This window comes from Bison bison, unplaced genomic scaffold (assembly GCF_000754665.1).
Source record: "Bison bison bison isolate TAMUID 2011002044 unplaced genomic scaffold, Bison_UMD1.0 scf7180017864309, whole genome shotgun sequence".
NCBI classification, from domain to species: Eukaryota; Metazoa; Chordata; class Mammalia; order Artiodactyla; family Bovidae; genus Bison; species Bison bison.
Window position 1 is genome coordinate 7926567 of NW_011494881.1, and position 25440 is coordinate 7952006.

A 25440-nucleotide genomic window follows, 5' to 3' on the forward strand; every position below is an offset into this window, starting at 1 on the left:
GTCCAAGAGACTCTCAAGAGTCTTCTCCAACACCACAGTTCAAAAGCATCAATTCTTCGGCACTCAGTCTTCTTCACAGTCCAACACTCACATCCATACATGACCACAGGAAAAACCATAGCCTTGACTAGACGGACCTTTGTTGGCAAAGTAATGTCTCTGCTTTTCAATATGCTATCTAGGTTGGTCATAACACCACTGTACTAGAATGGCTATAGTAATAAGAAAGGCAAATGATAACAAATGTTGCCAAGGATGTAGAGAAATTTGAACTCTCATACATTGCTTGTGGGAATGATCTAGCAATTAATTCTACATCTAGGTATCTACTCAAGAGAAATGAAAACATATGTCCACACAAAAACATTTACACTAATGTTCATAGTAGCATTGTTCATAATAGCTACAGTAGAAATAATACAGATGTCCATCAGCTGATGAGTGATAATAAAAATGTAGTATAACTATACAATGGAAAACTATTTGTCAATGAAAAACAATGAAGTACTGATACATGCTACAACGTGAAAGAAGCCATTCAGTAAAGACCACGTATTGTATGACTTCATTTATATCAAATACCTATACTAGATAAATCTATAGAGACAGAAAGTAGATTAGTGGTTGCTTAAGGCTAGATGGAGGTGGGAAAGGGTTGGGGATAAATGAAGGGGGAACTGCTAATCAGTTTCTTTTTGGGGTGATGAAAATGTTCAAAAATTGATTGTGGTGATGGTTGGGTTGTTCAGTCTTGTCAAACTCTTTGCGACCCCATGGACTGCAGCATGTCAGGCTTTGCTGTCTTTTACTGTCTTCTGAGTTTGCTCAAACTCATGTCCATTGAGTTGATGATGCCATCCAAGCATCTCATCCTCTGTCGCCCCCTTCTGCTCCTGCCCTCAATCTTTACCAGCATCAGAGTCTTTTCCAGTGAGTCAGCTCTTCGCATTAGGTGGCCAAAGAATTGGAGCTTCAGCTTCAGCATCCAGTGAATATTCAGGACTGATTTCCTTTAGTATTGACTGGTTTGATCTCCTTGCTGTCCAAGGGACTCTCAGGAGTCTTGTCCAGCACCACAGTTTGAAAGCATCGATTCTTCGGCATTCAGCCTTCTTTATGGTTCAACTCTCACATTCATATATGACTACTGGAAAGACGATAGCTTTGACTATCTGGACCTTTGTTGGCAAAGTGATATCTCTACTTTTTAATATGCTGTTTAGATTTGTCATAGCTTTTCTTCCAAGGAGCAAGTGTCTTTTAATTTCATGGCTGCTGTCACTGTTCATAGTGATTTTCCCATTTATTTGCCATGAAGTGGTGGAACCAGATGCCGTATCTTAGTTTTCTGAATGTTAAGTTTTAAGCCAACTTTTTCAGTCTCCTCTTTCACCTTCATCAAGAGGCTCTTTAGTTCCTCTTCACTTTCGCCATTAGGGTGGTGTCATCTGCATATCTGATGTTATTGGTATTTCTCCTGGCAATCTTGCTTCCAGCTTGTGCTTCATCCAGCCTGGCATTTCACATGATGTATTCTGCATGTAAGTTGAATAAGCAGGGTGACAATATACAGGTGATGGTTGTACAACTCTGTAAATGTACTGGAAACCATTAACCTTTCTCTAGAGTTGACACTATTTTTCACTTTCTTGAAACTCTATCCCTTTGATTTTCGTGACACAATTCTACCATTCCCTGACCCTGCACTCACACATTCCCTTCTCAGCTCTTTTCATCAGCTGATTCCACCAGCCACAACCTATTTCTTCAACCCAGTTAATTAAACTAAGGAATCATCTCTATGATTTCTCCTTGAACATTTGCTTATCTGCGTCTGAACATCCCATAGATAAGAATTAGTTTCTGTCTTGGAGCTGGCTGTCGTCCTCCGTTACAGGTATGACTGTTGCAGGAAGGGGGACCCCTCCAGGGCCCAAAAGTGGGCTCTTGTCTAACACTTGGAAGTGAATTGTCCAAGGAGACACATGAGCTGACAAAGCAAGAGATTTTATTGGGAAGGGGCACCCGGCTGGAGAGCAGTAGGGTAAGGGAACCCAGGAGAACTGCTCTGCCGCGTGGCTCGCAGCCTCGGGTTTTATGGTGATAGGATTAGTTTCCTAGTCGTCTTTGGCCAATCATTCTGACTTAGAGGCCTTCCTGGTGGCGCACACATTGCTTAGCCAAGATGGATGCCAGCAAGAAGGATTTTGGGAGGTGGTCAAACATGTGGTTCTCCTTTTGACCTTTCCCAAATTCTTCTGTTTGGTGGTGGCTTATTAGTTCCGTGTTCTGAGACCTCCTGTCATAAAATAACTCATGTGAATGTTTACCATGGTGCCTGGCCAGGATGGGCAGTTTGTCAGTGTGCTTCCCCTGACATTACCAAGTCACTTGATTCAGAAGTCTGGGCATGTCCGTTGCCCTCTATTTGGACTGAGTGTCATGTAGATGGATTTAGATGGATTTCTTACATCTGCCCTCATATCCATCTGTACTGCTGCTGCTTTAGTTCACTTTTAGTTTATCTTTTACTGAGACTCTAAGCTCCCTGAGGTCAGGGGCCATGTCTTAATACTTGGCACATGGTATGTTATATAAATATTTGATTGAATAAATGAATTAACAAATGAACTTGTATTTCTAGTTTTTCTCCCTCTGGTCCATTGTTTCTCCTGAGTTTTTCTTGTTGAAATATAAACCTAATATGTCTTTTCCTTAGAACCATAAAATAATTTCCCACTGCTTTAGAGAGTGAAGTCTAAGTACATTGCACATAGGGCCCTCCCTGATGTGGCATTTTTTTTCCTCCAGCTTCCTACTCTCTATACCTTTTCTCCACCCAATACCCTTTGTTCCAGCTGGGTAGGTTTATGTCCCCTGAACTGGCCATAATTTCACATATGCTTCTCCGTCATTGGAAACCTCTTCTTTCTTCCCCAAGTCCCATCACTCCTGGAGAACTCTTATTGGCCTTCTTAGAGTTTCTTTTCCTCTGTGAAGCTTGGATGTAACTCTGTTAGAGCATTATCTTGTCTTACAATGATTTATTTAAGCATTTGTCTTGTCTGTGAAGGGCAAGGCCTGCGTCTCACTTATTTTTTTTGTTCCCATCACACTCAGTGTTGTGCATGGCTATTATGTATGAAGTTCTCAGTAAGTGCTTGATTAAATGAATGAGTTAGAAATCACAGTAGGTTAAAGAGTCCTAATTTTTCTGGTATATGTGGCTTTTTAAAAACTTGGTTCTGAGACTTGCCTGTTGGTTCAGTGGTTAGGAATCCAGATCCATGGTCTGGGAAGATTCCATATGCCGCATGGCAACTAAGTCCCTGTACCACAACTACAAAGCCCATGCTTTCTACACCGCAATGACAAGCCTGCGCAACTGGAGAGTAGTCCCCCTCAGTGCAACTAGAGGAAGCCTGTACACAGCATGGAAAACCCAGTGTAGCCAAAAATAAATTTTAAAACTAAATACATAGACATTTGGCTCTGGTGTGTCATTTTTTTTTTAAACCCTGCTTCTGCTTTTATTTTTTAGCCACTCCGGGCAGCATGTGGGATTTTAGTTCCCCGACTAGGGATTGCATTCCCAGTCCCTGTATTGCAAGCGTGGAGTTTTGACCACTGGACCACCAGGGAAGTCCCTGGTGTGTCATCTTTGAATGATACAAAAGGAACCAGTGAGCGAGTGGATGGATCACAAGTCCGTCACCAACCATTGTAGGAAAACAATCAAAAGTGTTGCTGATATTGAAACACATACATTTTTACTACCCTTGTATGACCCACAGATAGTATTGGACATGGCTATGTATCAGAATGGGCTTCCCAGGTGGCTTAGTAGTTGAGAATCCACCTGCCAAGCAGGAGATGCAGGTTCGATCCCTGGGTTGGGAAGATCCCCTGGAAAAGAAAATGGCAACCCACCTCAGTATTCTTGCCTGGGAAATCCCATGGGCAGAGGAACCTGGTGGGCTACAGTCCATGGGGTCTCAAAGAATCGGAAATGTCGTTGTTCTGGTGTCATATCAGCTTTTTCATTTTGTTAGTGACTCAGCAACAACAACAACCTATCAGAATGGCTGTTCCAAATAATAGATTGATCAGCCTCATACTGAGCCAAGCTAATAGGCAGATGAATGCATATTCCCTTGTCTGGTCACAATCAATAGGTCCGTCAGTTGACCTCATACCTTGGCTCGGCCCACTGTCACCTTAACTGTAAGTCAGGGTTACGTTTTCATCATTTGTATCTTCTTGTCTAAATACATTAGCAACTTCTGTTGATTACCATCTCCCTGCCACCATTTTAATATAATGCTCTATAGTTACCGCTTGTACAGTACAAATCACTAACACAAGTCCAACTTGCTGTGTTTTGTCTTCCAGTTTTCTTACACTTAGTCTCGCTAAGGGAGACATCTGCATTAACATACTTTTTAGTCTGGGAAGTGACTTGAATCAGCCAAGCTTTTTTTTTTTTTGCTAAAAAGAAACCATATCTCTATTATTGAACCAAATTGAGATAAATAGTGATAAAAGAGTATAACAACAGCTGAAGACAAAAGGCTTCTTGCAAGTAACTTGGCACTAAAGTCACAGAATGAACAAAAGATATTTAAATTAACTATGGAACAAAGTAAGAGCTCTTCAAAAGAAACAGGGCTTCCTGCCAAGCCCCTAAAAATGCCCCCAGGTCTTTTACTCATTCACTACCATTATTTCAGTTTATATGTCTAAGGATGCTTTATTTCTTATCTCATTCTCTTTCACCACCTAGCAGACGCATAGTTGGCACTTACTGCCTATTCATTGAATGAAGTGGAATTGGGCCTCAAGAGTTAGAAGCGGTTCTCTGAAGAAGAAAATAAAAGAAATTATTTTAGCATTGAATAGAACCAAAAATCTGAGTTTAAGCAAAGGAATGCAGTTTGGAAGCCATAAAATGTATTTACTGTAAAGCTGGATTACTTTGAAAGGGTTGTTGTTGAATGCTGACCTGAAAAACCTGCTCAGGATTTAAGACTATAATATAAAACTAAGACCTTATATGTCATTCTTTTTTATTCATTAAAAAAAAAAAAACAAACCTTACCATACAGGTCTTTTTTTGCCAGAGGGAATAAGGCTTATTTTAAGGTTAAAAAAATCAGGCATCTACTTTAGGCATCTCACAGTCATAAAACATACGTATAATATGTGTAGGAAATGAGAGCTATTACATTTTGTATTTATTAATCGTTTTATACCTTCAAAGAATTTGAGGTAGAAAATGAGATCATAAGGTAGAGAAAATAGATTTTCTACCTCAGAGAGCTAAAAGAGAGTTTGGTCAGCACACAGTAGACAAGTAGGGAGACACTTAAAGAGATCATGTAGTATGGAAGAAATAATTGAGTAATTTAATGATTTATTTGAGGTCACATAGTCATTTATTTGCAGCAGGGAATGGTAATTTACTCCAGTATTCTTGCCTGGGAAAAGCTGTAACTAGAAATCAAATCACCAAATTCCCACACATGTGCTCTTAACATGTATGTAGCAAACATTTGACATAACTTGTCAAGAATTATGATGACCTGGTACTGCACAGGTTCAAGAAGCATTTGTCAAGATTACCACTGACCCTCCTGTTTGCTCAGTTGTAGTCTGTATTAGGAAATCATACGCTTCCCCATATTAACGTTGATCTCCAGGAATAATGTTTTCCTATGAGCCGTGAAGATTCTTGCTAGTTAACAAAGGGCATTTTGTGAATCCCTTTCTGAATTGTTCTATTCTTTTTATTTGGAAAAAATGCCTCCTGTAGAAACTGTTTCTGTTTTGATAGTGTGGGGAGAGAGAAGGAAAAGTATTATCTCCTGGTTGATGGCTTAAAAACAGGAAGTTTTGTCTCTGGCTCTCCTCCGTAGACTTTTGTCAGCTGTTTACATATAGGAGATACCTTTATGGTCCTGCATATCTTTAGAAACTGGCTTCTTTGAAGTTCTTGACTTGATACTTGATAAAGTGATGGAACACCGAATTGAAAAGATCCAGATCTAGTACAAAGGATGACAGCCTTTGAATAAATGGGCAGGTTAAGTTACATAATCCTCTCTGCCTTCACTTTGGCATACAAAGCCCTTCCCAGGCTGACTCCAGTTAGCCTTTCATTTCCAGCCTGTTTTTCTTGTCTAGTTAACCGTGTGCTCAAACACTTCTGAGCCTTGGCCTGTGCTCTTCTTTGTGCTTGGTCTGTCTGATCCCTCTCTCCTCCACCTGGCAACTGCTGTCTCTCCAGGCCCAGCTCGCTTCTTCTGTGAAGACACCAAGTAGCAAAGGCAAAAAGCAACATTTACCTACCAGATGTATGAAGAGTGAATTAAGGAAGTCTGGAGGCAGGAAGACCAGTTTAGAAAACAGTGCAAGTTCCATAGACTGAAGTTGTCCAGTATGGTAGCTGCTAGCCACAGCTACCATAAATTCACATTAAATGAAAGAAGACAGTGTGAAAAGGTTACATGCCATGTGAGTCTAACTATATGATGTTCAAAAGAAAAGGCAAAACTGTAGAAACAGTAAAAAGGTCAGTATTTTCCAGGGGTTTTGGGTGGAAAGAGGGATGAAAACGCAGAACACAGGATTTTTAGGGCAATATCCTGCTTGATACCATGATGATGGATACCTGTCAATATACATGTGTCTAAATTCATAGAATGTGTAACACCAAGAAAAGAGTGTAATGTAAGCTATGAATTTGGGGTGATTATGATGTGTCAATTGTAGACTCATCAGTTTTAACAAATGTACCATTTTGGTGGGGGGTGTTGATAATAGGGGAGGCTATTGGTATGGGGGCGACAGAGGATGAGATAGTTGGGGCATCACTGACGCAATAGACATGAGTTTGGGTAGGCTCTGGGAGTTGGTGATGGACAGGGAAGCCTGGTGTCCATGGGGTCGCAAAGAGTCGGACATGATTGAGTGACTGAAATGAATTGAATTGGTATGGGGGCAGGGAGGGTATGGGGGCAGGGAGTGTATGGGAAATCTCTATATCTTTTCCTTAATTTTGTTGTAAACCTAAAATGACTGTTTAAAAAATAGTCATATCTCCCAATTCATCCCAGATGTAAAGCGTTACCATGTGTAAAATAGATAGCTCCCTGCATAGCCTAGGGAGCTCAGCTTGGTGCTCTGCAATGACCTAGATGGGTGGCGTGGAGTGGGAAGGAGGTCCAAGTGGGAGTTGTATGTATGTATACACAGAGCTGATTCACTTCATTGTACAACAGAAACTAACACAAGTTTCAGTTCAGTCCTTCAGTCGTGTCTGACTCTTTGAGACCCCGTGGACTGCAGCACGCCAGGCTTCCCTGTCCATCACCAACTCCCAGAGTTTGCTCAAACTTATGTCTATCGAGTGGGTGATGCCATCCAACCATCTCATCCTCTGTCGTCGCCTTCTCCTCCTGCCTTCAATCTTTCCCAGCATCAGGGTCTTTTCAAATGAGTCAGTTCTTCGCATCAGGTGGCCAAAGTATTGGAGTTTCATCTTCAGGATCAGTCCTTCATCCAATGAATATTCAGACTGATGCCTTTAGGATTGACTCGTTTGATCTCCTTGCAATCCAAGGGACTCTCAAGAGTCTTCTCCAACACCACAGTTCAAAAGCATCAATTCTTTGGCGCTCAGCTTTCTTTATAGTCCAACTCTTACAACCATACATTATTGCTGGAAAAACCATAGTTTTGACTAGATGGACCTTTGCTGGCAAAAGAATGTCTCTGCTTTTTAAGATGCTATCTAGGTTGGTCATAACTTTTCTTCCAAGGAGCAAGCATCTTTTAATTTCATGGCTGCAGTCACCATCTGCAGTGATTTTGGAGGCTGCAATCACCATCTGCAGTGATTTTGGAGCCTAAGAAAATAAAAGTCTGTCACTGTTTCCATTATTTCCCCATCTATTTGCCATGAAGTGACGGAACCAGATGCCACGATCTTAGTTTTCTGAATGTTGAGTTTTAAGCCAACTTTTTCACTCTCCTCTTTCACTTTCATCAAGAGGCTGTTTAGTTCTTCTTCACTTTCTGCCGTAAGTGTGGTGTCATCTGTGTATCTGAGGTTATTGATATTTCTCCTGGCAATCTTGATTCCAGCTTGTGCTTCATCCAGCCTGGCATTTCACATGAGGTACTCTGTGAAATGTACTCTGAGGTACTCTTATACTCTGCATATAAGTTAAATAAGCAGGGTGATAATATACAGCCTTGATGTACTCCTTTCCCAGTTTGGAACAAAACATCGTAAAGCAATTATATTCCAATGAAAAAGTCTTAATAAAAAAGGTTAAATTTAATGAAAGTGAAATAAAAGTAATAATTCAGTTCCTCACTTACACTAGCCATATTTCAAGTGCTCAGTAGCCACACTTGGTTAATGGCTGCTGTATTGGGTGGCACAAATTAAATAGAACATAAATAGAGCATTTCCATTGTAACGGAAAGTTCTATTGGACAGCATTGCCAAAAATCAATTCCCCAAGTGAAATGGCATTCATTCTACATAAACATGTTTTATGTGTACCTTAAAAATAGCCATTCATTGTATGTAACCTAATTATAGGCTGAGTGTATTGAAGATCAGAGCAATTATGGATACTATTACTGCGGATATGAATGCAGCTTAAAATAATCAATTTAGTACCCATCACTTCAGTACTTAAAAATAGCTTTTAAATAAGTAGCCCTTGAGTATGTTTTTATTGTCTATTTCTCTTCTTCCTGTACCTTTATCTTTACAAAAGAGACAAAATATTTTAATAGAATTCATTTTTTAAAAAAAATTTATTTATTTATTTGGCTTTGCCAGGTCTTAGTTGCAGCATGTGTGATTTCTGTCTTCACTGAAGCATGTGGGTTCTTTAGCTGTGGCATGTGGGATCTAGTTCCCTGACCAGGGATTGAACTCAGGCCACCTGCATTGGGAGCTCAGAGTCTTAGCTACCGGACCACCAGAGAAGTCCCAATAGGATTCATTCGTTAGTAATTACCTCTACTGGGGTCAGAATACTTGCTATTTGAAAAACTATTTCATTGTTTTGCCTGGTATATTCATGATTGTTTTATCTTTTTATCTTAAATCTTTGCTATATATCAGCCTTCTGGCATTGCTGCCTTTGAAGACATTTTACTTAATTGACCTACGTGTCATTTCAAATTTTTTTTCTCTCAGTCCACTCCCTAATTCCTACTTCACCCATTCCAAGAGCAAGTCCCATTAACTCTTCCTCGAAGAAAATGAATTCTCCATTTCTACTTTCATGTCTTAAGTCACTGCTGTCATTCCTCTGGATGACTATAGTAGCCTCCTAACTGGTCCTTCTGCTTCCTCTTGCCTGCAAAGATCACTTTTCCTTATAACAGGCAAAATGACCTTAAAAAAATATCAGGACTTCCCTGGTTGCCCAGTGGATAAGAATCTACCTGCCAGTGCAAGAGACACGGGTTTGATCCCTGGATTGGGAAGATTCCACCCAGTGCAGCCAAAGCTTAAAAAAGAAATCAGATCAAGTCAGTCTGTTGTTTAGCTCTCCGGCTTCTTGTACTTAGAAAAGATTCCAAATATCTTAACCTGACCTTAAAAAGCTGTTTGTGATCTAACCCGCCTGCCTTCTTCTGAAAACCCAGCCTTATCACCACACCCCTCCTCACTGAGCTTTAGCCACTCTGGCCTGTTTAGGGCTCTTTGGGTATACCCAAACTTTCCTGCATTGGGTCATTTTCTTGCTTCTCCCTCTGGATTATTCTTTCCCAGCTCCTGCATATGTAGTTCTTCTTCAGCTTCAGAGTCTCAGCTCCAGTGTTACTTCTTTGTCCTCTCTGTGGCTCCCAGCTACCCACTCCAGTATTCTTGCCTGGAGAATTCCATGGACAGAAGAACCTGGTGGACTGTAGTCTATGGGGTTGCAAAAAGTTGGACACAACTGAGCTACTAACACTTTCACTTTACACTTTCTTTCTCTTTTCACTCCAACCACATAATCTTCATAGCATCATCTTTACTAATACCTGGCATGATTTTTTGTTGTTGTTGTTTATTTCTGTGTTTAGTTTTGTGCTATCTCTGTCTACTCCCACTAGGATATAACTTCCATGAGGGCAGTAAACTTTATTTTTACTTCTGCTTTGTGTAAAGTACCTAGACAGTGACTGCACATGCAGTTGCATTCAGTATATGTTAATAATGTTGAATATCTCAATACTTTCTAGAGGAGATATAAGAGGAACTCCCCCCACTCCCCCAGTTTGCTCACTCTTTCTCTGCTCTTGTCTCTCTCTAGCTCTCGCTCTGTATGTGTACACATGGTGTGTAAGATAAAAGGGATTGTCATTTATCTAAGTGTGAGTATCTTTCTAAGCCCTTTATGCTTAGAATGAACTAGTGACTTTTTTCCTGAACTTCATCTTTTCCTTCATGAAGTCATGGCCTACAGCTTTTTGAATGGCTAAGTTTTGTTGGAAACTCTGGTGAACAATACATCTGGAAATATTCTGTCATGTTTTGATCTGAGAAACTCTAGAGAACTAGCTGCTGATCTGAAAGGCTTTTATTATGATACAGACTGTCTATTGTCTACAAAAGCACTGGCTATTACACAGTGGTATATGTGTCTTGCTTTTTTCTGAGCTATTAACTTGAGAGAAAAAAACTTGTATTCATTAACTCATGCCTGACTGGTAATTCTTGAGAATTATTTATTGTATTATTTATTGTAGCTGCTTTACTGTGCATTTGGGATTTTTTAAACTAGTTTTTCTTCTTAAAACTCAATAAAAAGTTAAATAATAGGATTGAGAAAATTTCCATTCTGGGTTTTAAAAATTTCATAAATTTCTGCATTGAAATCTGGTTCATATTTGTGATTTAACACTCCTAAATAGTTTTATATTGATAATAGGGTAAATTTCACTACCCCTTATATAAAAGTTTGCTTCTTCTATATTACTTTGTAATATGATATAGTTAAAGAAAAATTGACATCCAAGCCCTACATAGGAATGATTTTGAAGAAAGGGTAAGTATACATACCATTTGTAGTATAGTAAAAACATATAAAGATACACACAATCTGGTTAATGTGACAGTATTTTAAATTAAAAAAAAAATTTTAACCATTACTTTTTGGAAAGATTTTAGTATAAAATGACAGATAATTACTAAAATCATTTGATAGGAAATAACTGCACCTAAGTAACCCAGAGTAATATGTTAATATTACTTTTTAAAAGATAAAAATTTTATATTCACATTTCAGAAAATTAGAAGACAGAGTATACAGATACAGATTCACTCAAAATTTTGCAAGCATTAATAAACACATTTTGTTTTATATTCTTTCAGGGTTTTGGCCTTATAATAATGATTTAGGGGTTTGTTTTAATCATAGTGTACTTATTATTTTTTATTTATCCTTTTGAATGAATTATAACATCATAAACATTTTCCCATAGTGCTGAGTCTTTATAACCATTGTTTTAATGGCTGCATAGTACTAAGTCTAAAGATATATCTTAATTTAATTAACTGTTCCTCATTGTTGGATAAGTTTTTTAAAAATGTTTTTGCTTTTTTAACTAGCACGATAGTGAATATTTTTAGAAATATTGTGATTACCACACTTGGTATTATTGCTTATAGGGTATATTCTCATAACTGGAATTCTTAGATAGAACAGTTTCATTTCTTAACACATATTCAGTTCAGTTCAGTCGCTCAGCCGTGTCCAATTCTTTGCAACCCCATGAATCGCAGCACGCCAGGCCTTCCTGTCCATCATCAACTTCCGGAGTTTACCCAAACTCCTGTCCGTTGAGTTGGTAATGCCATCTCATCCTCTGTCATCCCCTTCTTCTCCTGCTCCCAGTTCCTCCCAGCATCAGGGTCTTTTCCAATGAATCAACTCTTTGCATCAGGTGCCCAAAATATTGGAGTTTCAGCTGCAGCATCAGTCCTTCCATTGAATACCCAGGACTGACTTCCCTTAGGATGGACTGGTTGGATCTCCTTGCATTCCAAGGGACTCTCAAGAGTCTTCTCCAAAAACACAGTTCAAAAGCATCAATTCTTCGGCGCTCAGCTTTCTTTGTAGTCCAACTCTCACATCAATACGTGACTAATGGAAAAACTATAGCCTTGACTAGACGGACCTTTGTTGGCAAAGTAATGTCTCTGCTTTTGAATATGCTATCTATGTTGGTCATAACTTTCCTTTCAAGGAGTAAGCATCTTTTAATTTCATGCCTGCAATCACCATCTGCGTTGATTTTGGAGCCCCCAAAAATAAAGTCTGACACTGTTTCCACTGTTTCCTCGTCTATTTCCCATGAAGTGATGGGACCAGATGCCATGATCTTCGTTTTCTGAATGTTGAACTTTAAGCCAACTTTTTCACTCTCCTCTTTCACTTTCATCAAAAGGTTTTTAGTTCCTCTTCACTTTCTGCCATAAGGGTGGTGTCATCTGCATATCTGAGGTTACTGATATTTCTCCCAGCAATCTTGATTCCAGCTTGTGCTTCTTCCAGCCCAGCATTTCTCATGATGTACTCTGCATATAAGTTAAATAAGCAGGGTGACAATATACAGCCTTGACGTACTCCTTTTCCTATTTGGAACCAGTCTGTTGTTCCATGTCCAGTTCTAACTGTTGCTTCCTGATCTGCATATAGGTTTCTCAAGAGGCAGGTCAGGTGGTCTGGTATTCCCATGTCCTTCAGAATTTTCCACAGTTTATTGTGATCCACACAGTCAAAGGCTTTGGCATAGTCAATAAAGCAGAAATAGATGCTTTTCTGGAACTCTTTTGCTTTTTCAATGATCCAGCGGATATTGGCATGATCTCTGGTTCCTCTGCCTTTTCTAAAACCAGCTTAAACATCAGGAAGTTCACGGTTCACATATTGCTGAAGCCTGGCTTGGAGAATTTTGAGCATTGCTTACTACCGTATGAGATGAGTGCAATCATGCAGTAGTTTGAGCATTCTGTGGCATTGCCTTTCTTTGGGATTGGAATGAAAACTGACCTTCTCTAGTCCTGTGGCCACTGCTGAGTTTTCCAAATTTGCTGGCATATTGAGTACAGCACTTTCACGGCATCATCTTTCAGGATTTGTAATAGCTCAGCTGGAATTCCATCACCTCCACTAGCTTTGTTCGTAGTGATGCTCTCTAAGGCCCACTTGACTTCACATTCCAGGATATCTGGCTTTAGGTGAGTGATCACACCATCATGATTATCTGGGTCATGAAGATCTTTTTTGTACAGTTCTTCTGTGTATTCTTGCCACCTCTCCTTAATATCTTCTGCTTCTGTTAGGTCCATACCATTTCTGTCCTTTATCGAGACCATCTTTGCATGAAATCTTCTCTTGATATCTCTAATTTTCTTGAAGAGGTCTCTAGTCTTTCCCATTCTGTTGTTTTCCTCTCTTTCTTTGCATTGATCGCTGAGGAAGGCTTTCTTATCTCTCCTTGCTATTCTTTGGAACTCTGCATTCAAATGGGAATATCTTTCCTTTTCTCCTTTGCTTTTCGCTTAACACATATTAGCAAATGCTTTTCCAAAGAGAATGTACCACTTTACATTGCCACCAGCAGGGGATAAAACTATCTATTCCATTACAGCATGTAGCATTATATATGATTTCAAGTTGCTCTATGACTGTGTGGATCACAACAAACTGTGGAAAATTCTTCAAGAGATGGAAATACCAGACCACCTGACCTGCCTCTTGAGAAATCTGTATGCAGGTCAAGAAGCAACAATTAGAATTGGACATGGAACAACAGACTGGTTCCAAATCTGGCAAGGAGTATGTCAAAGCTGTATTTTGTCACCCTCCTTATTTAACTTATATGCAGAGTACCTCATGTGAAATGCCAGGCTGGAAGAAGCACCAGCTGGAATCAAGATTGCCAGGAGAAATATCAATAACATCTAATATGCAGATGACACCACACTTATGGCAGAAAGCGAAGAAGAACTAAAGAGCTTTTTAATGAAAGTGAAAGAGGAGAGTGCAAAAGTTGGCTTAAAGCTCAACATTCAGAAAACTAAGATCATTGCATCCAGTCCCATTGTTTAATGGCAAATAGATGGGGAAACAATGGAAACAGTGACAGACTTTATTTTCTTGAGCTCTAAAATCACTGCAGATGATGACTGCAGCCATGAAATCAAAAGACGCTTGCTCCTTGAAAGAAAAGCTATGACCAACCTATTGTCTATTAAAAGCTATGCAATTTAATAGACAGCATATTAAAATGCAGAGGCATTAGTTTACCAAGAAAGCTTCCAATAGTCAAAGCTATGGTTTTTCCAGTAGTCATGTATGGATGTGAGAGTTGGACTATAAAGAAAGCTGAGCACCAAAGAATTGATGCTTTTGAACTGTGGTGTTGGAGAAGACTCTTGAGAGTCCCTTGGATTGCAAGGAGATCAAACCAATCAATCCCAAATGTTCATTGGAAGGACTGATGCTGAAGCTGAAACTCCAATACTTTGGCCTCCTGATGGAAAGAACTGACTCCTTGAAAAAGACCCTGATGCTGGGGAAGATTGAAAGTGGGAGGAGAAGGGAATGACAGAGGATGAGATGGTTGGATGGCATCATTGGCTCGATGGACATGAGTTTGAGTAAGCTCCGGGAGTTGGTGATGGACAGGGAAGCCTGGCGTGCTGCAGTCCATGGGCTTGCAAAGAGTTGGACACTACTGAGCCACTGAACTGATGATTAGGGAAAACATCATGTTGATTACTAGTTAAGCTGTGTATTTTCATATATTTGGTTCTAGTTTCAGAGTTATAATTGCTTGATATATTTTCCCAGTTCCAGTAATGTCAATTATTTTCTGAATAGACATTTTAACCTACCTAACTGGATTCATGTACTTCGTGTAGTCTTTGAGAGATGTGGCAGTTTATGATTAAACATAAATAAATACACACATACATATTCTCAATGATGAATTTCTTTTTTTCACTCAGTGTGCTCAATGGTGCCTTCAAATTAATTACTCTAGAGAAAGGATTATATTTTATGTTTGCACTCCATATTGTTATCCAAGTATATTACGGAAGGAAATACAGGATCAATCCTGATAATTTAAAAATAAAACTAGAAATTATCTTCAAATCCAGAAGCTTAAATGATAGATTATTTGTGATTTTTCCCATATGTTTAAGTAATAGTTTTAAAAGTCTGAGAATTTATAATTGAATTGTGAATCTTTTTTTCCCTGTAGGTTGGAAAAGAGACTGTTCAAACCACTGAGGATCAGATTTTGAAGAGAGATATGCCACCAGCATTTATTAAGTAAGTAATTAAACATTCTTCTATTGCTAAGCAGAATAGTCTTTTTGTTAGGAAAGGAAAAATAGTGATCGTAGAAGGAAATTTTAAAATATATAAAGCTCTGGTAACAGTTGAAGTTTCAGTTTTTCATTTTTCAACACTCAAGTTTTCTACTGTTGATTTTATTCATTGGTGTTAAACATTTTTGACATAATTTTTAATCAAACTATGACTTCTGAATTTTGTTTTTCAGAGTGGAAATGATTTAGAAACATTCTGATTTTAGCATGCATGAGTCTGGATTATGTACTGAATACTTTTGCTCAGCAATAACTGTAGATATAAACTTAAAAAAAATATTGTAACATATTTCAGTAGCATTTTAAATTTAAATTTCTAAGCATTTTGACCTATCCTATCTAAAGTAAGCAGAGTTACTAACTTTTGATTAGTTAAAGCTTCTTTATGACAGTCAAGTCCTAAGTAAAAGTAAAGGCTGATGCATAAGACAAAAAAAAAAAAAAAAAAAAAAAAGAACCTCTACAAGTCATTAAGAATAAGATGACTATTCGGTTAAAAAACAAAAGAGGCAAAGAATTTGAATAGGCAATTCAAACGAAAGGAAATCCAAATAGCCACTAAACCGATGAGAAAGTGCTCTATGTCATTAGTCACCAGAAAAGTACAAATTGTTCTATTATAAGCTCCTAAATTAAGAAGTCTGATGTTGTCCGTTGTTGGTGTGGATGTGGAGTAACTGGAACACCCCTATGCTGCTGTTGGGAATGTAAATTGGTACAACCACTTTGAGAAACAATGTGTCATTAGTAAAGCAGAAGATAGGCAGTTTCACTGCCTCCCAGTATGTTCCCTAAAGAAACTTATACCCTGGTACACTAGGATCTATATACAAGAATACTGATATCAACATTGTTCATGATATCATTTGTCTATCTACATTGGAATGGATAAAAACAATCATGGTATAGTCATCCGTTGAATATTAGTAGTAAAAAGTAATGAGAATATCTCATTTTAAAATGGTCAATTTTATGAATTAAAAAAAAGAATGAATGAATCTCAAAAATAATTAGGGAAGTGAATGATAGAGATAGAGATATATAGGTTGTTGTTGTTCAGTCGCTAAGTCCTGTCTGACTTTTGACGACCTCATGAATTGCAGCATGCCAGGCTTCTCTGTCTTTCACGTCTTCCAGAGTTTGCGCAAATTCATGTCTGTTGAGTTGGTGATGCCATCTAACCATCTCATAATATGTAGGTAGATTCCATCTATTTAAAGTTCAAAACCATTTAGAAATAGATTGTGTTGTTTAAGGATGCCTGTAAGGTAAAAAGATAAAGGTGAACAAGGAAATAATGAACACAGAAGTCTGAGTAGTAGTGTTTTGAGAATGAAAAAGGAGGGCTATATGAGGGAGAGAAATGCAGGGGCTTCTAAAGTGTTAATAATGTTCCATTTCTTGATTTAACTGTTCAGTTACATGAGTGGTTATTTTGTAATTATACATAGGCTTTTGCAATTTTCTGTATCTATGTGATATATCACAATTCAAAATAAAGCAAAAAGTGTTCCTTTATTTTTATCTCCCTTATGCTTTATTATTTTCATTGAACAGATGCAAAATTTCACCCATATTGGTGCCTTATTTCTAACTTACTTGAGTGGGTGCTTCTACAGAACTATGTTTTTGTTAATTCTGCAGAATGTTCATGTGTTAGGAAGTAAGGTACCAGAAGCATCTGTTTTTTGCAGTCTGTTTTGTGGGAGTATCTTTTCAAACTTGCCTTCCTTGGACTTGGTGGCCTCCTAGGTTTCTTCCGGGTCTGACCAGTATGAGCCTACTTTATGTGCCATTTCATCATCATGGTAATAATTAAGAGTCCAATGCTGGCAGTTAAATGTATTATAATTAAACTTGTATTTAGTTTATAATAAAAACACAACTCTAGCTTATACCCATTTATCCCTCACCCCCTGGAAGGTACAGAGCTTGATGAGATAGTGTATAGGGAAATTCAATATCTGGTAAGTTAGACTTGATGAACCTATAAAAAGTTACTTTTAACCCTTCACATTCAAGTCTTTGAATATCATTTGATTGGTAAATGAATTTCTTTAGGAAACTGATTTCTGCTTGTTCCCAGAACTCAGTCTGTAAAGAATCTGCCTGTAGTGTAGGAGACCCAGGTTCAATCCCTGGGTCGGAAAGATCCCCTGGAGAAGGAAATGGCAACTCACTCCAGTATCTTTGCCTGGAAAATCCCATGGACAGAGGAGCTTGGCGGGCTGCAGTCCATGGGGTTGCAAAGAGTCGGGCATGACTGAGCAACTAACAGTTCACACTTCACTTCCAGAGATAAACTTTTGAAATACACTGTGTGCTGTCTCACAGGCTTCCTTGGGGACTTAGAAAAATTAAGGAGTACCCTAGTTGTGATGACATTCTCAAAAGAGTAGGTAACTTTAAAACAAAGCAAAACTTCGTTGATCACCCTTGGTGGTAACTAGGTCCCCAGCCCCTTACTCTGGTAATGGAAAATTTAAAGAAAAGAGTTAAGAGCTTCCTCAAAAAATTGAAAATAGAACTATCACATTATCCAGCAATTCAACTTCTGGGTATTTATGTTAAGGAAACAAAATTACTCATCTTGAAAATCTATCTGCACCCCTTGTTCATTGCAGCATCTTTTACATAGTCAAGATATGGAAACAATCTAAGTATTCATCAATGGGTGAATTGATATAGAAGATGTGAGATATATATTATTCAGCCATAGAAAAGAAGAAAAGTCTGCTGTTTGTAACAACATGGATGGACCCTGAGGGCTTATGCTAAGTGAAATAAGTCAAAGAAAGACAAATATTGTGTGATTTATATGTGGAATATTTTGAAAAATGAATTCGTAGGTAAAGAGAACAGATGGGTGGTTGTCAGAGGTGGGGAGGTGGAGGGATGTGTCAAAAAGCACTGACTTCTAGTTATAAAATAAATAAGTCATGGAGATACAACATAGAGCATGGTGAATATAGTTAACAATACTGTATTGTATATTTGAAAGTTCCTGAGAGTAGATCTTAAAAGTTCTCATCAAAAGAGAAAAAAAATTATAACTATCCTTTCTCTCCTATGTGTACTTTATTTCACAGTAACCTAATAGCCCTAATTGATGAGGGGAATTCTAACCAGTAAATGTGGAATAAATGACAAATTAGAAGTTGTCTTTGTGTAACATTTAATGAAACCATTGATTTAGGAAAGGATCATCAATGGATGAAACCATTTAGAGGTTTTAACCTTTATCATACTATGGGGGGAAATCCCTGGTTTCCTTGAGGAGTCAGAAGAAAACATTGTGTTATGACCAACTGAAGTAATTACTGAGCAGTTTTTTAAAAGTACATGTCTTAATATGCCACTCTCTGAAATGTTACCTGAAAATAACCTGGAGTACAGAAATAATATGACTGTGGTTATCAACCAGATATGGAGAAAAATAAATATTCTTTGGTTTAAAACATCAGGCCTCTTTATACTTTTCTTTGGAATGCAAAATGAAGCAAAAAATAGCTTTAGTAGATGCCTTGACTAGGATGGGGAGGGGACAGAGAGGGAAACAGATGGAAGCAATTAATGACATCCTTGGAACTGTTGAGTAGGACATTCTTTTGGGCTGTTTGGTTGATGTTTGGAAGTTTCCAGGGCATGATAGACTGGTGCTTCCTCTGCCTCCACTTTCACAAGCGTTTCTAAATAGTGTCTGCTTTGGGAACACTAAAAAATAAGTTAAAAAATTTATTCTTAGATCAGTCTCTTCTAGATTGTTAAAATGTCAGGGCTAAAGAAAACAGAAGACTGGTGATCTATAGATGGATTTATACCTAAGCAATCTGATGTAGATGTAGAGATTTTTAAAGGGAAAGATGTCATTTTCAGATTCTTTGATTTTATCAGGTTTTGAGGGGATCTTAAAATCATAGTCTAATTGTGTGACTGGCAATTAAGGGGGCATGCTGGAATGTTACAGAATGTTTTAGTATCAGCTAAAGATTATACATTTGGGTTGTAACTATGGATAAGGGACTTCTAATGATTGGCAATTTGTTATTATAAAACTGAAGGCCATTTTAATATATAACAAGATTTGCTTTGTCACACGAAGACTTGTTCTTGGGTGGAGCAAAAGTTATCTGATCCCTGACTGCACTGGCAGATAGAGTTTACAATTTACTAATTTTACCGAAGATTGCATTAATAGCCACGCTGTTGCACAAGAGGTGTAGGGTTGCATGATGGTTGCCATAGACAGTGTGATCTTCATGGACTTCAGCAGTGCCATGGTCATGCTATACTGTTAAAATATTGCTTAGACTCACCCTATAAGAAGTCATTTGTTCCCTTAGAGTCTGGCAGCAGGAGAGTCAGCTGCTGTACTCCATGTTTTATTTTGTGTCATTGTCATCAATCACTGTTATCAGGCAGTGGCAGCAGCGATAATATTTATGTGCAATTGATTGATTAATGGGCTAGACACACTAATTGGTTAATTGAGTATTTACTGATGACTTTTTATGTGTGTCGTGTGCTAAGTCCTACATAGAATAACAGTTTGTATCATTCTTATTATGAATGATCACTGGTAAGATGTATTACAAATTATTTAGTAATAGTGATAAAGTGCCAAAGTTTACAAGCGCTTGGTTTTTTTTTCAGTGTAAATTGATCATATTCAAGATCACATATATAATAACATCCCTCTCATTCCAACTCACTAGGTTTCAGTTTTTTCCTTTTACCTTTTATTGAAGTATAATATGTTCACCAGCTTTTTATTATGCTTTCTTTAGTGGGGGAGAAATTAGTGGAAATATAGATATTGTGGCTGAAAACTGTGCATAATTCCAGGTATACCCAAGAGGATAGGTCATATATGAGAGTTTTATTCTTCTGTGTATCATGGAGTGAATAAGGTGACCTGCTATTACAGAGAGATTTTTTATTTCCTTTTTTTTTTTTCCTGCTCTCTTATTATTATTTTTTTATTTTATTTTTAAACTTTACAGTATTGTATTATTTCCTTTTTTAATATTTATTTATTTTGGCTGTACTGGGTCTTTGTTGCAGCACATGGACTTTCTCTAGTTGGTGGTATGAGGGCTCTCCAGTTGCTGACCATGGGCTTTGTTGCCCTGAGACATGCAGGATCTTAGTTCCCTGACCAGGGATCAAACCTGTATCTTCTGCATTAGAAGGTGGATTCCTAATCACTGAACCACTAGGAAAGTCCCTGCAAAGAGGTTTTTGAGAAAATGCTTTAAGAAGTTTCAAATTGAAGAGGTGTAAAACAGACTGATTCAACTGTAATAGAAGTTCTGAGGAGTGCTATCATTTTAGGTAGAAATAGTAGGAAGACGTTTCATGTAGGAAGTGGGACTTGGGTGGATAGCGGGAGGGAAAAAGGAGCATACTGGAAATGGGGACAGGTGTGGTGAGAAAGGAAAGTACTCCAGGTGGAATGAATAGCATGAGTCAGCCATGGGGGCTGTGAGGAAAGGAAGTCACAGTGGGAGTGATGGGAACTGAGCTTGGGTAGCTGGGCCGCATGATGCAGCCCTTGGAGGCCAGGTAGGGGAATTTGGAGTTGGGTGCAGGGAAACTTTGCACTTCTTGAACAGTAAGTAGAATGACAAAATGAAGGCAGTTTTTCAGGAAGATTCATAGCCGATACAAGGTGAATAATAGGTAGGTGTTAGTGAAGGAGAGTAAACTGTATGTCAAAACGACCAGATTCATTTTCTGTCAGCATGGATTTGCTTCAGGTTGATTTCTTGTAGGTAAAAAAATGTTTATGGCAAACTATTTTATTTGCCTCAGAAAAATTGCTGTTGTGGTATACAGTGGAATTTCATTCTTATTTCTGCAATGGAGCAGAAATGGATAAGGAAGGCAGTTCTTGACTCTTACCCAGGGGTGTTCAGTGTCTGAGCACGTCCAAAAGTGTCTGAGCATGTCCAAAAGTGTTACCTGTGAGGTAGTCTTGCGGTATGAACTTATTTAAAAGGGCACAGTGCATTTTGTCTGTTGGCAGGCAGATGACAGTTTCATTTAGAGCTGGGAGGTGTCGCCACTCTGTCTCAGGGCTGTTCTGCACAGTCTGCTTGAAATCATCAAAACTTGGATTGAGTCACTAGTTTGGACTATTTTTGAAACATATTGTAATGTTTATGCCTATCAAATAAAAGAATGTTCCTAAAATACTTTGTAAAAGGGTGTATGTGGTATTGGAAATGTACAGAATGGCCATTAATCATATTTCCTAGGAAATTGTCTTGTTTTGACCCTTAAACTTTATTAGGTAAGCACAGTTATAGTCTGTATTTGATATAATTTTATCTTGACTGATATTCATGTACAAAGAAATTTCTAAAGGATTTAAACATGCTTACACTTAATTTAGGTCTCTTCTGACCAAAAGTAGTAGTGCTGTATTTTTAGATCACAAGCCCTCATAATTAGCTTTTTTCATTGCTTTGATCTTGAACACTCTGAATAATTTGTGACGAAATCTGAATTTTCAAACACTCTTCTTGGTGAAAGTGGCCAGCACATCTTTTTAAAGTATTAATTCTTTGATTAATACTCAATGCACTTTGCTTCTCTGGGGCTAAGGTGTGATTCTAATTTTTTTTTCCAAGTGTTTTTGTGATCCTTTCCATTGCTGCTTTAAGAGATTTTTGTTACTTAACGTAGCTGACCAAGTAGCATCTGCCAGCTGATTTGTTGCACCTTTGACCTAGAGCAAGCATTTAGACTTTAAATAGTTCACCTTTGAACTTGCCATATTAAACATAGTTGAGTACTACTTGTTTTTCATAGACTTTCTCAAACAAAAATGATTGAAATTTTGAGTCTTCTCAGTAATGAACTCTGAGTATTTTATTAACTTGTGGGAGAGTTCTAAACATGTTGGCAGGGATTTAACCCTCATTTTACTTTGTATACCTTAATAATTAAGAGGTAAACAAGTAATACTTGAAACATGCAATACTTTGGTTTCCATTGCCAACAGACTAGTCATAGTAACATGATTGAGGAAAACTCAAGGGGCCAAGGGGACTCACATTTATTATGTATTATTGGGTGAGGTACTTACGTATTTTTATTTTCTCATGTAATTCTGAGAACACCAACTTCAAAGTATTAATACATTCATTTTATAGATAAGAAAACTAAGGTTTGATAAACATTTTTTTAAATTTTATTTTATTTTTAAACTTTACAATATTGTATTAGTTTTGCCAAATATCGAAATGAATCCGCCACAGGTATGCCTGTGTTCCCCAACCTGAACCCCCCTCCCTCCTCCCTCCCCATACCCTCCCTGTGGGTCGTCCCAGTGCACCAGCCCCAAGCATCCAGTATCGTGCATTGAACCTGGACTGGCGACTCGTTTCATACATGATATTATACATGTTTCAATGCCATTCTCCCAAATTTCCCCACCCTCTCCTTCTCCCACAGAGTCCATAAGACTGATCTATACATCAGTGTCTCTTTTGCTGTCTAGGTTTGATAAACATTAACTCACCTAAGTTTGCTCAAGTAAATGGAAGAGCATGTTTCCTGTTGATGGTCTTGTGGTGTCCAAGTGCGTGTTCTTTTCATAATCTGACTTCCAAGAAGTCATGTAGTCCACCCCTCTCTTTTTTAGGCAGTAATAACTTTATGGGCTCTCCTAGTGGCTGAGATGGTAAAGAATCTGCCTGCAATGCAGGAGACCCTGATTGGATCCCTGGGTCAGGAAGATCCCCTGGAAAAGGGAATGACTACACACTCTAGTATTCTTGCCTGCAGAATCATGAATCATGGACAGAGGAGCCTGGTAGGCTATAGTTCATGGGGTCACAGAGAGTCAGACACGACTGAGTGACTTTCACATTTTCCTTTTGTTTTTTAACTAACTTTATACAACTCTGAGGATAACTATTTACAGTTTTCTTAAGTATTTCCAAAGGAGGAATTTTACGGATGTAATTTGTGATGTACTGCACACACAGTTCTTAACCTATATAGAAGTTAAAGTCATAATATTTTAAAATTAAAAAAAATCATAGAGATTATATAATCCAACTGCTTTATTATATAGATGAATTGAGGCCATTGGCTACCCCAACACTACCCTGCAAATATAAACAGAAACACTAAAAGTAATTAGCGACTAAAATTCCCTTACTTATTACCTTCACTATTGCTATAAAGGTCCATTCTCAAATTAAGACGTTCGCAAAATTAGCGCTTTTTTCCCCATCTACTTAAAATCTTTATTGTTCTTTTCTTAGTAGATGCAAGAGAACCTTATAAAAATAGCTCTATTTCTGTTATGGACAATATGCATATAAATGAGACAAGATTTATTTATAAAATAATATTCAGAAACTATACCTGGAGGATAATTGTTTTGTGTATTTTCTGTGCTACAAAGTAAAATGCCTTTGAAATGCATATATAAATAATGTAAATACATTTTAGCTATGGAAAATAAATAAAATTCCGACATTAACAAATTGAAAAAAAAATAGCTCTATTTCTTGAATACCTTTTATGAGCTGGTACTTTCTTTTGTTGTTTAATGCACCTCATCTTGCAGATGAGGAAGCTGAGACTCAGTAGTTCACAGTAATTTGTTGAAAGTTACACAGTACATAAATGGCAGAGTTAAGATTCAAACCCTAGACTATCTGACTCCCAGGCTTGTACTCAATCTAGCATGCTAAGAATGTTTTTTGCCCTTCCTTGTAAGAATCTCTTCTCATAACATATTAGTTACTGTGAGGCTTAAATGAGTGAGATAATATATGTAAAAATACCTGAAAAATTTTTTTCCTGATTATTAGCTTCCTTCTTGAACTTCTCGATCTTTTTTTCTCAATCATTTTCTCCAAATAAACTCAGTTACTTTTTAAGCTTTTTTCATAGAAGAGTCTCCTCTAATTTATTCTCCTGTAGTAAGACCTTTTTTTAAAAATAAAAGTCATGATTGCTTGTTTTTATTGAATACTTTTTCTGTATCTGCTCAGATAATCATGTGGTTTTTATCCTTTACTCTGTAAGATGGTCTTTGGTCTACTCCATAAATATCAGCTTTTCTGATGGTGACCTGTATATGCATTTCTTTTTCTTTTTTGGCCACTCTGCATAGCTTGCTGGATCTTAGTTCCCCGGCCAGGAATCAAACCTAGGCCCCAGCAGTCAAAGTATGAAGGCCTAATCATTGGGCCCCCAGGGAATTATCCCACCTGTGCATTTCTGAGACAAACACTATGTGATTGTGATTTAGAAAAGAAAATGCAGTGCTAAATTCAACTTTAATATTTTTAAAAGGCTTTGCTTCTTAGTTCCTGAGGGGTCTTGATCTATAATTTTCTTTTGTTATTCTGTTTCTTACCCTGTTTTGTTATCAAGGTTATTTTGATCTCATAAAATAAGATTTCTAGTCTTTGAAACATTTTATATAACAAAAGGATTGTCTATCCTTGAAAGTTTGGCAAAACTTGTTTCTAAAACTTTCTCTGGGTCTGGTGTCCTTTAGAGGAAGAAGAAATTCGATTACTCTTTCAGATTCCTTTTATTATCTAATTCAGGTTTTATTAAATTCATTTTGAGTTAGCTTTAGCAATCTGATTCTTTTCTAAGAAATTATCCATTTCATCTCTCCTTTTTTGTTCAGTATTGTTGACTTCTGCTTTTTTTCTTATCACTCTTAGGGGGGGTTTATATTTTATTATTTTTTCCCAAAATCTGTTTCATTAAATTCTGCTCTTATATTCATTGTTTAGTTAAGTTTATTATATGAATATCTTATTTTCAATATTTCTTTTATGTTCAGTATTTCTTGTTTTTAATAAATATATTTTGAGCTCTCAGTTTTGCTCTAAGTCTGACTACAAGCTTGTAAACAGCTTATAGGTACTTACGCTGCTGCTGCTGCTGCTAAGTTGCTTCAGTCGTGTCCAACTCTGCGATGCTATAGATGGCAGCCCACCAGGCTCCCCCGTCCCTGGGATTCTCCAGGCAAGAAC

General features: G+C 37.7%; 1 protein-coding gene across 4 annotated transcripts in view; it reads left to right on the plus strand.

Annotated features, from left to right (window-relative positions):
- VCL (vinculin) overlaps positions 1 to 25440 on the plus strand; it is a 113281-nt gene that overhangs the window by 27367 nt on the left and 60474 nt on the right. For all 4 annotated transcript variants that reach the window (XM_010852347.1, XM_010852349.1, XM_010852348.1 and 1 more), the window contains exon 2: positions 15292 to 15362. In XM_010852347.1, coding sequence (XP_010850649.1) covers positions 15292 to 15362 — 71 coding nt within the window. The remainder of the gene's footprint in view (positions 1 to 15291; positions 15363 to 25440) is intronic.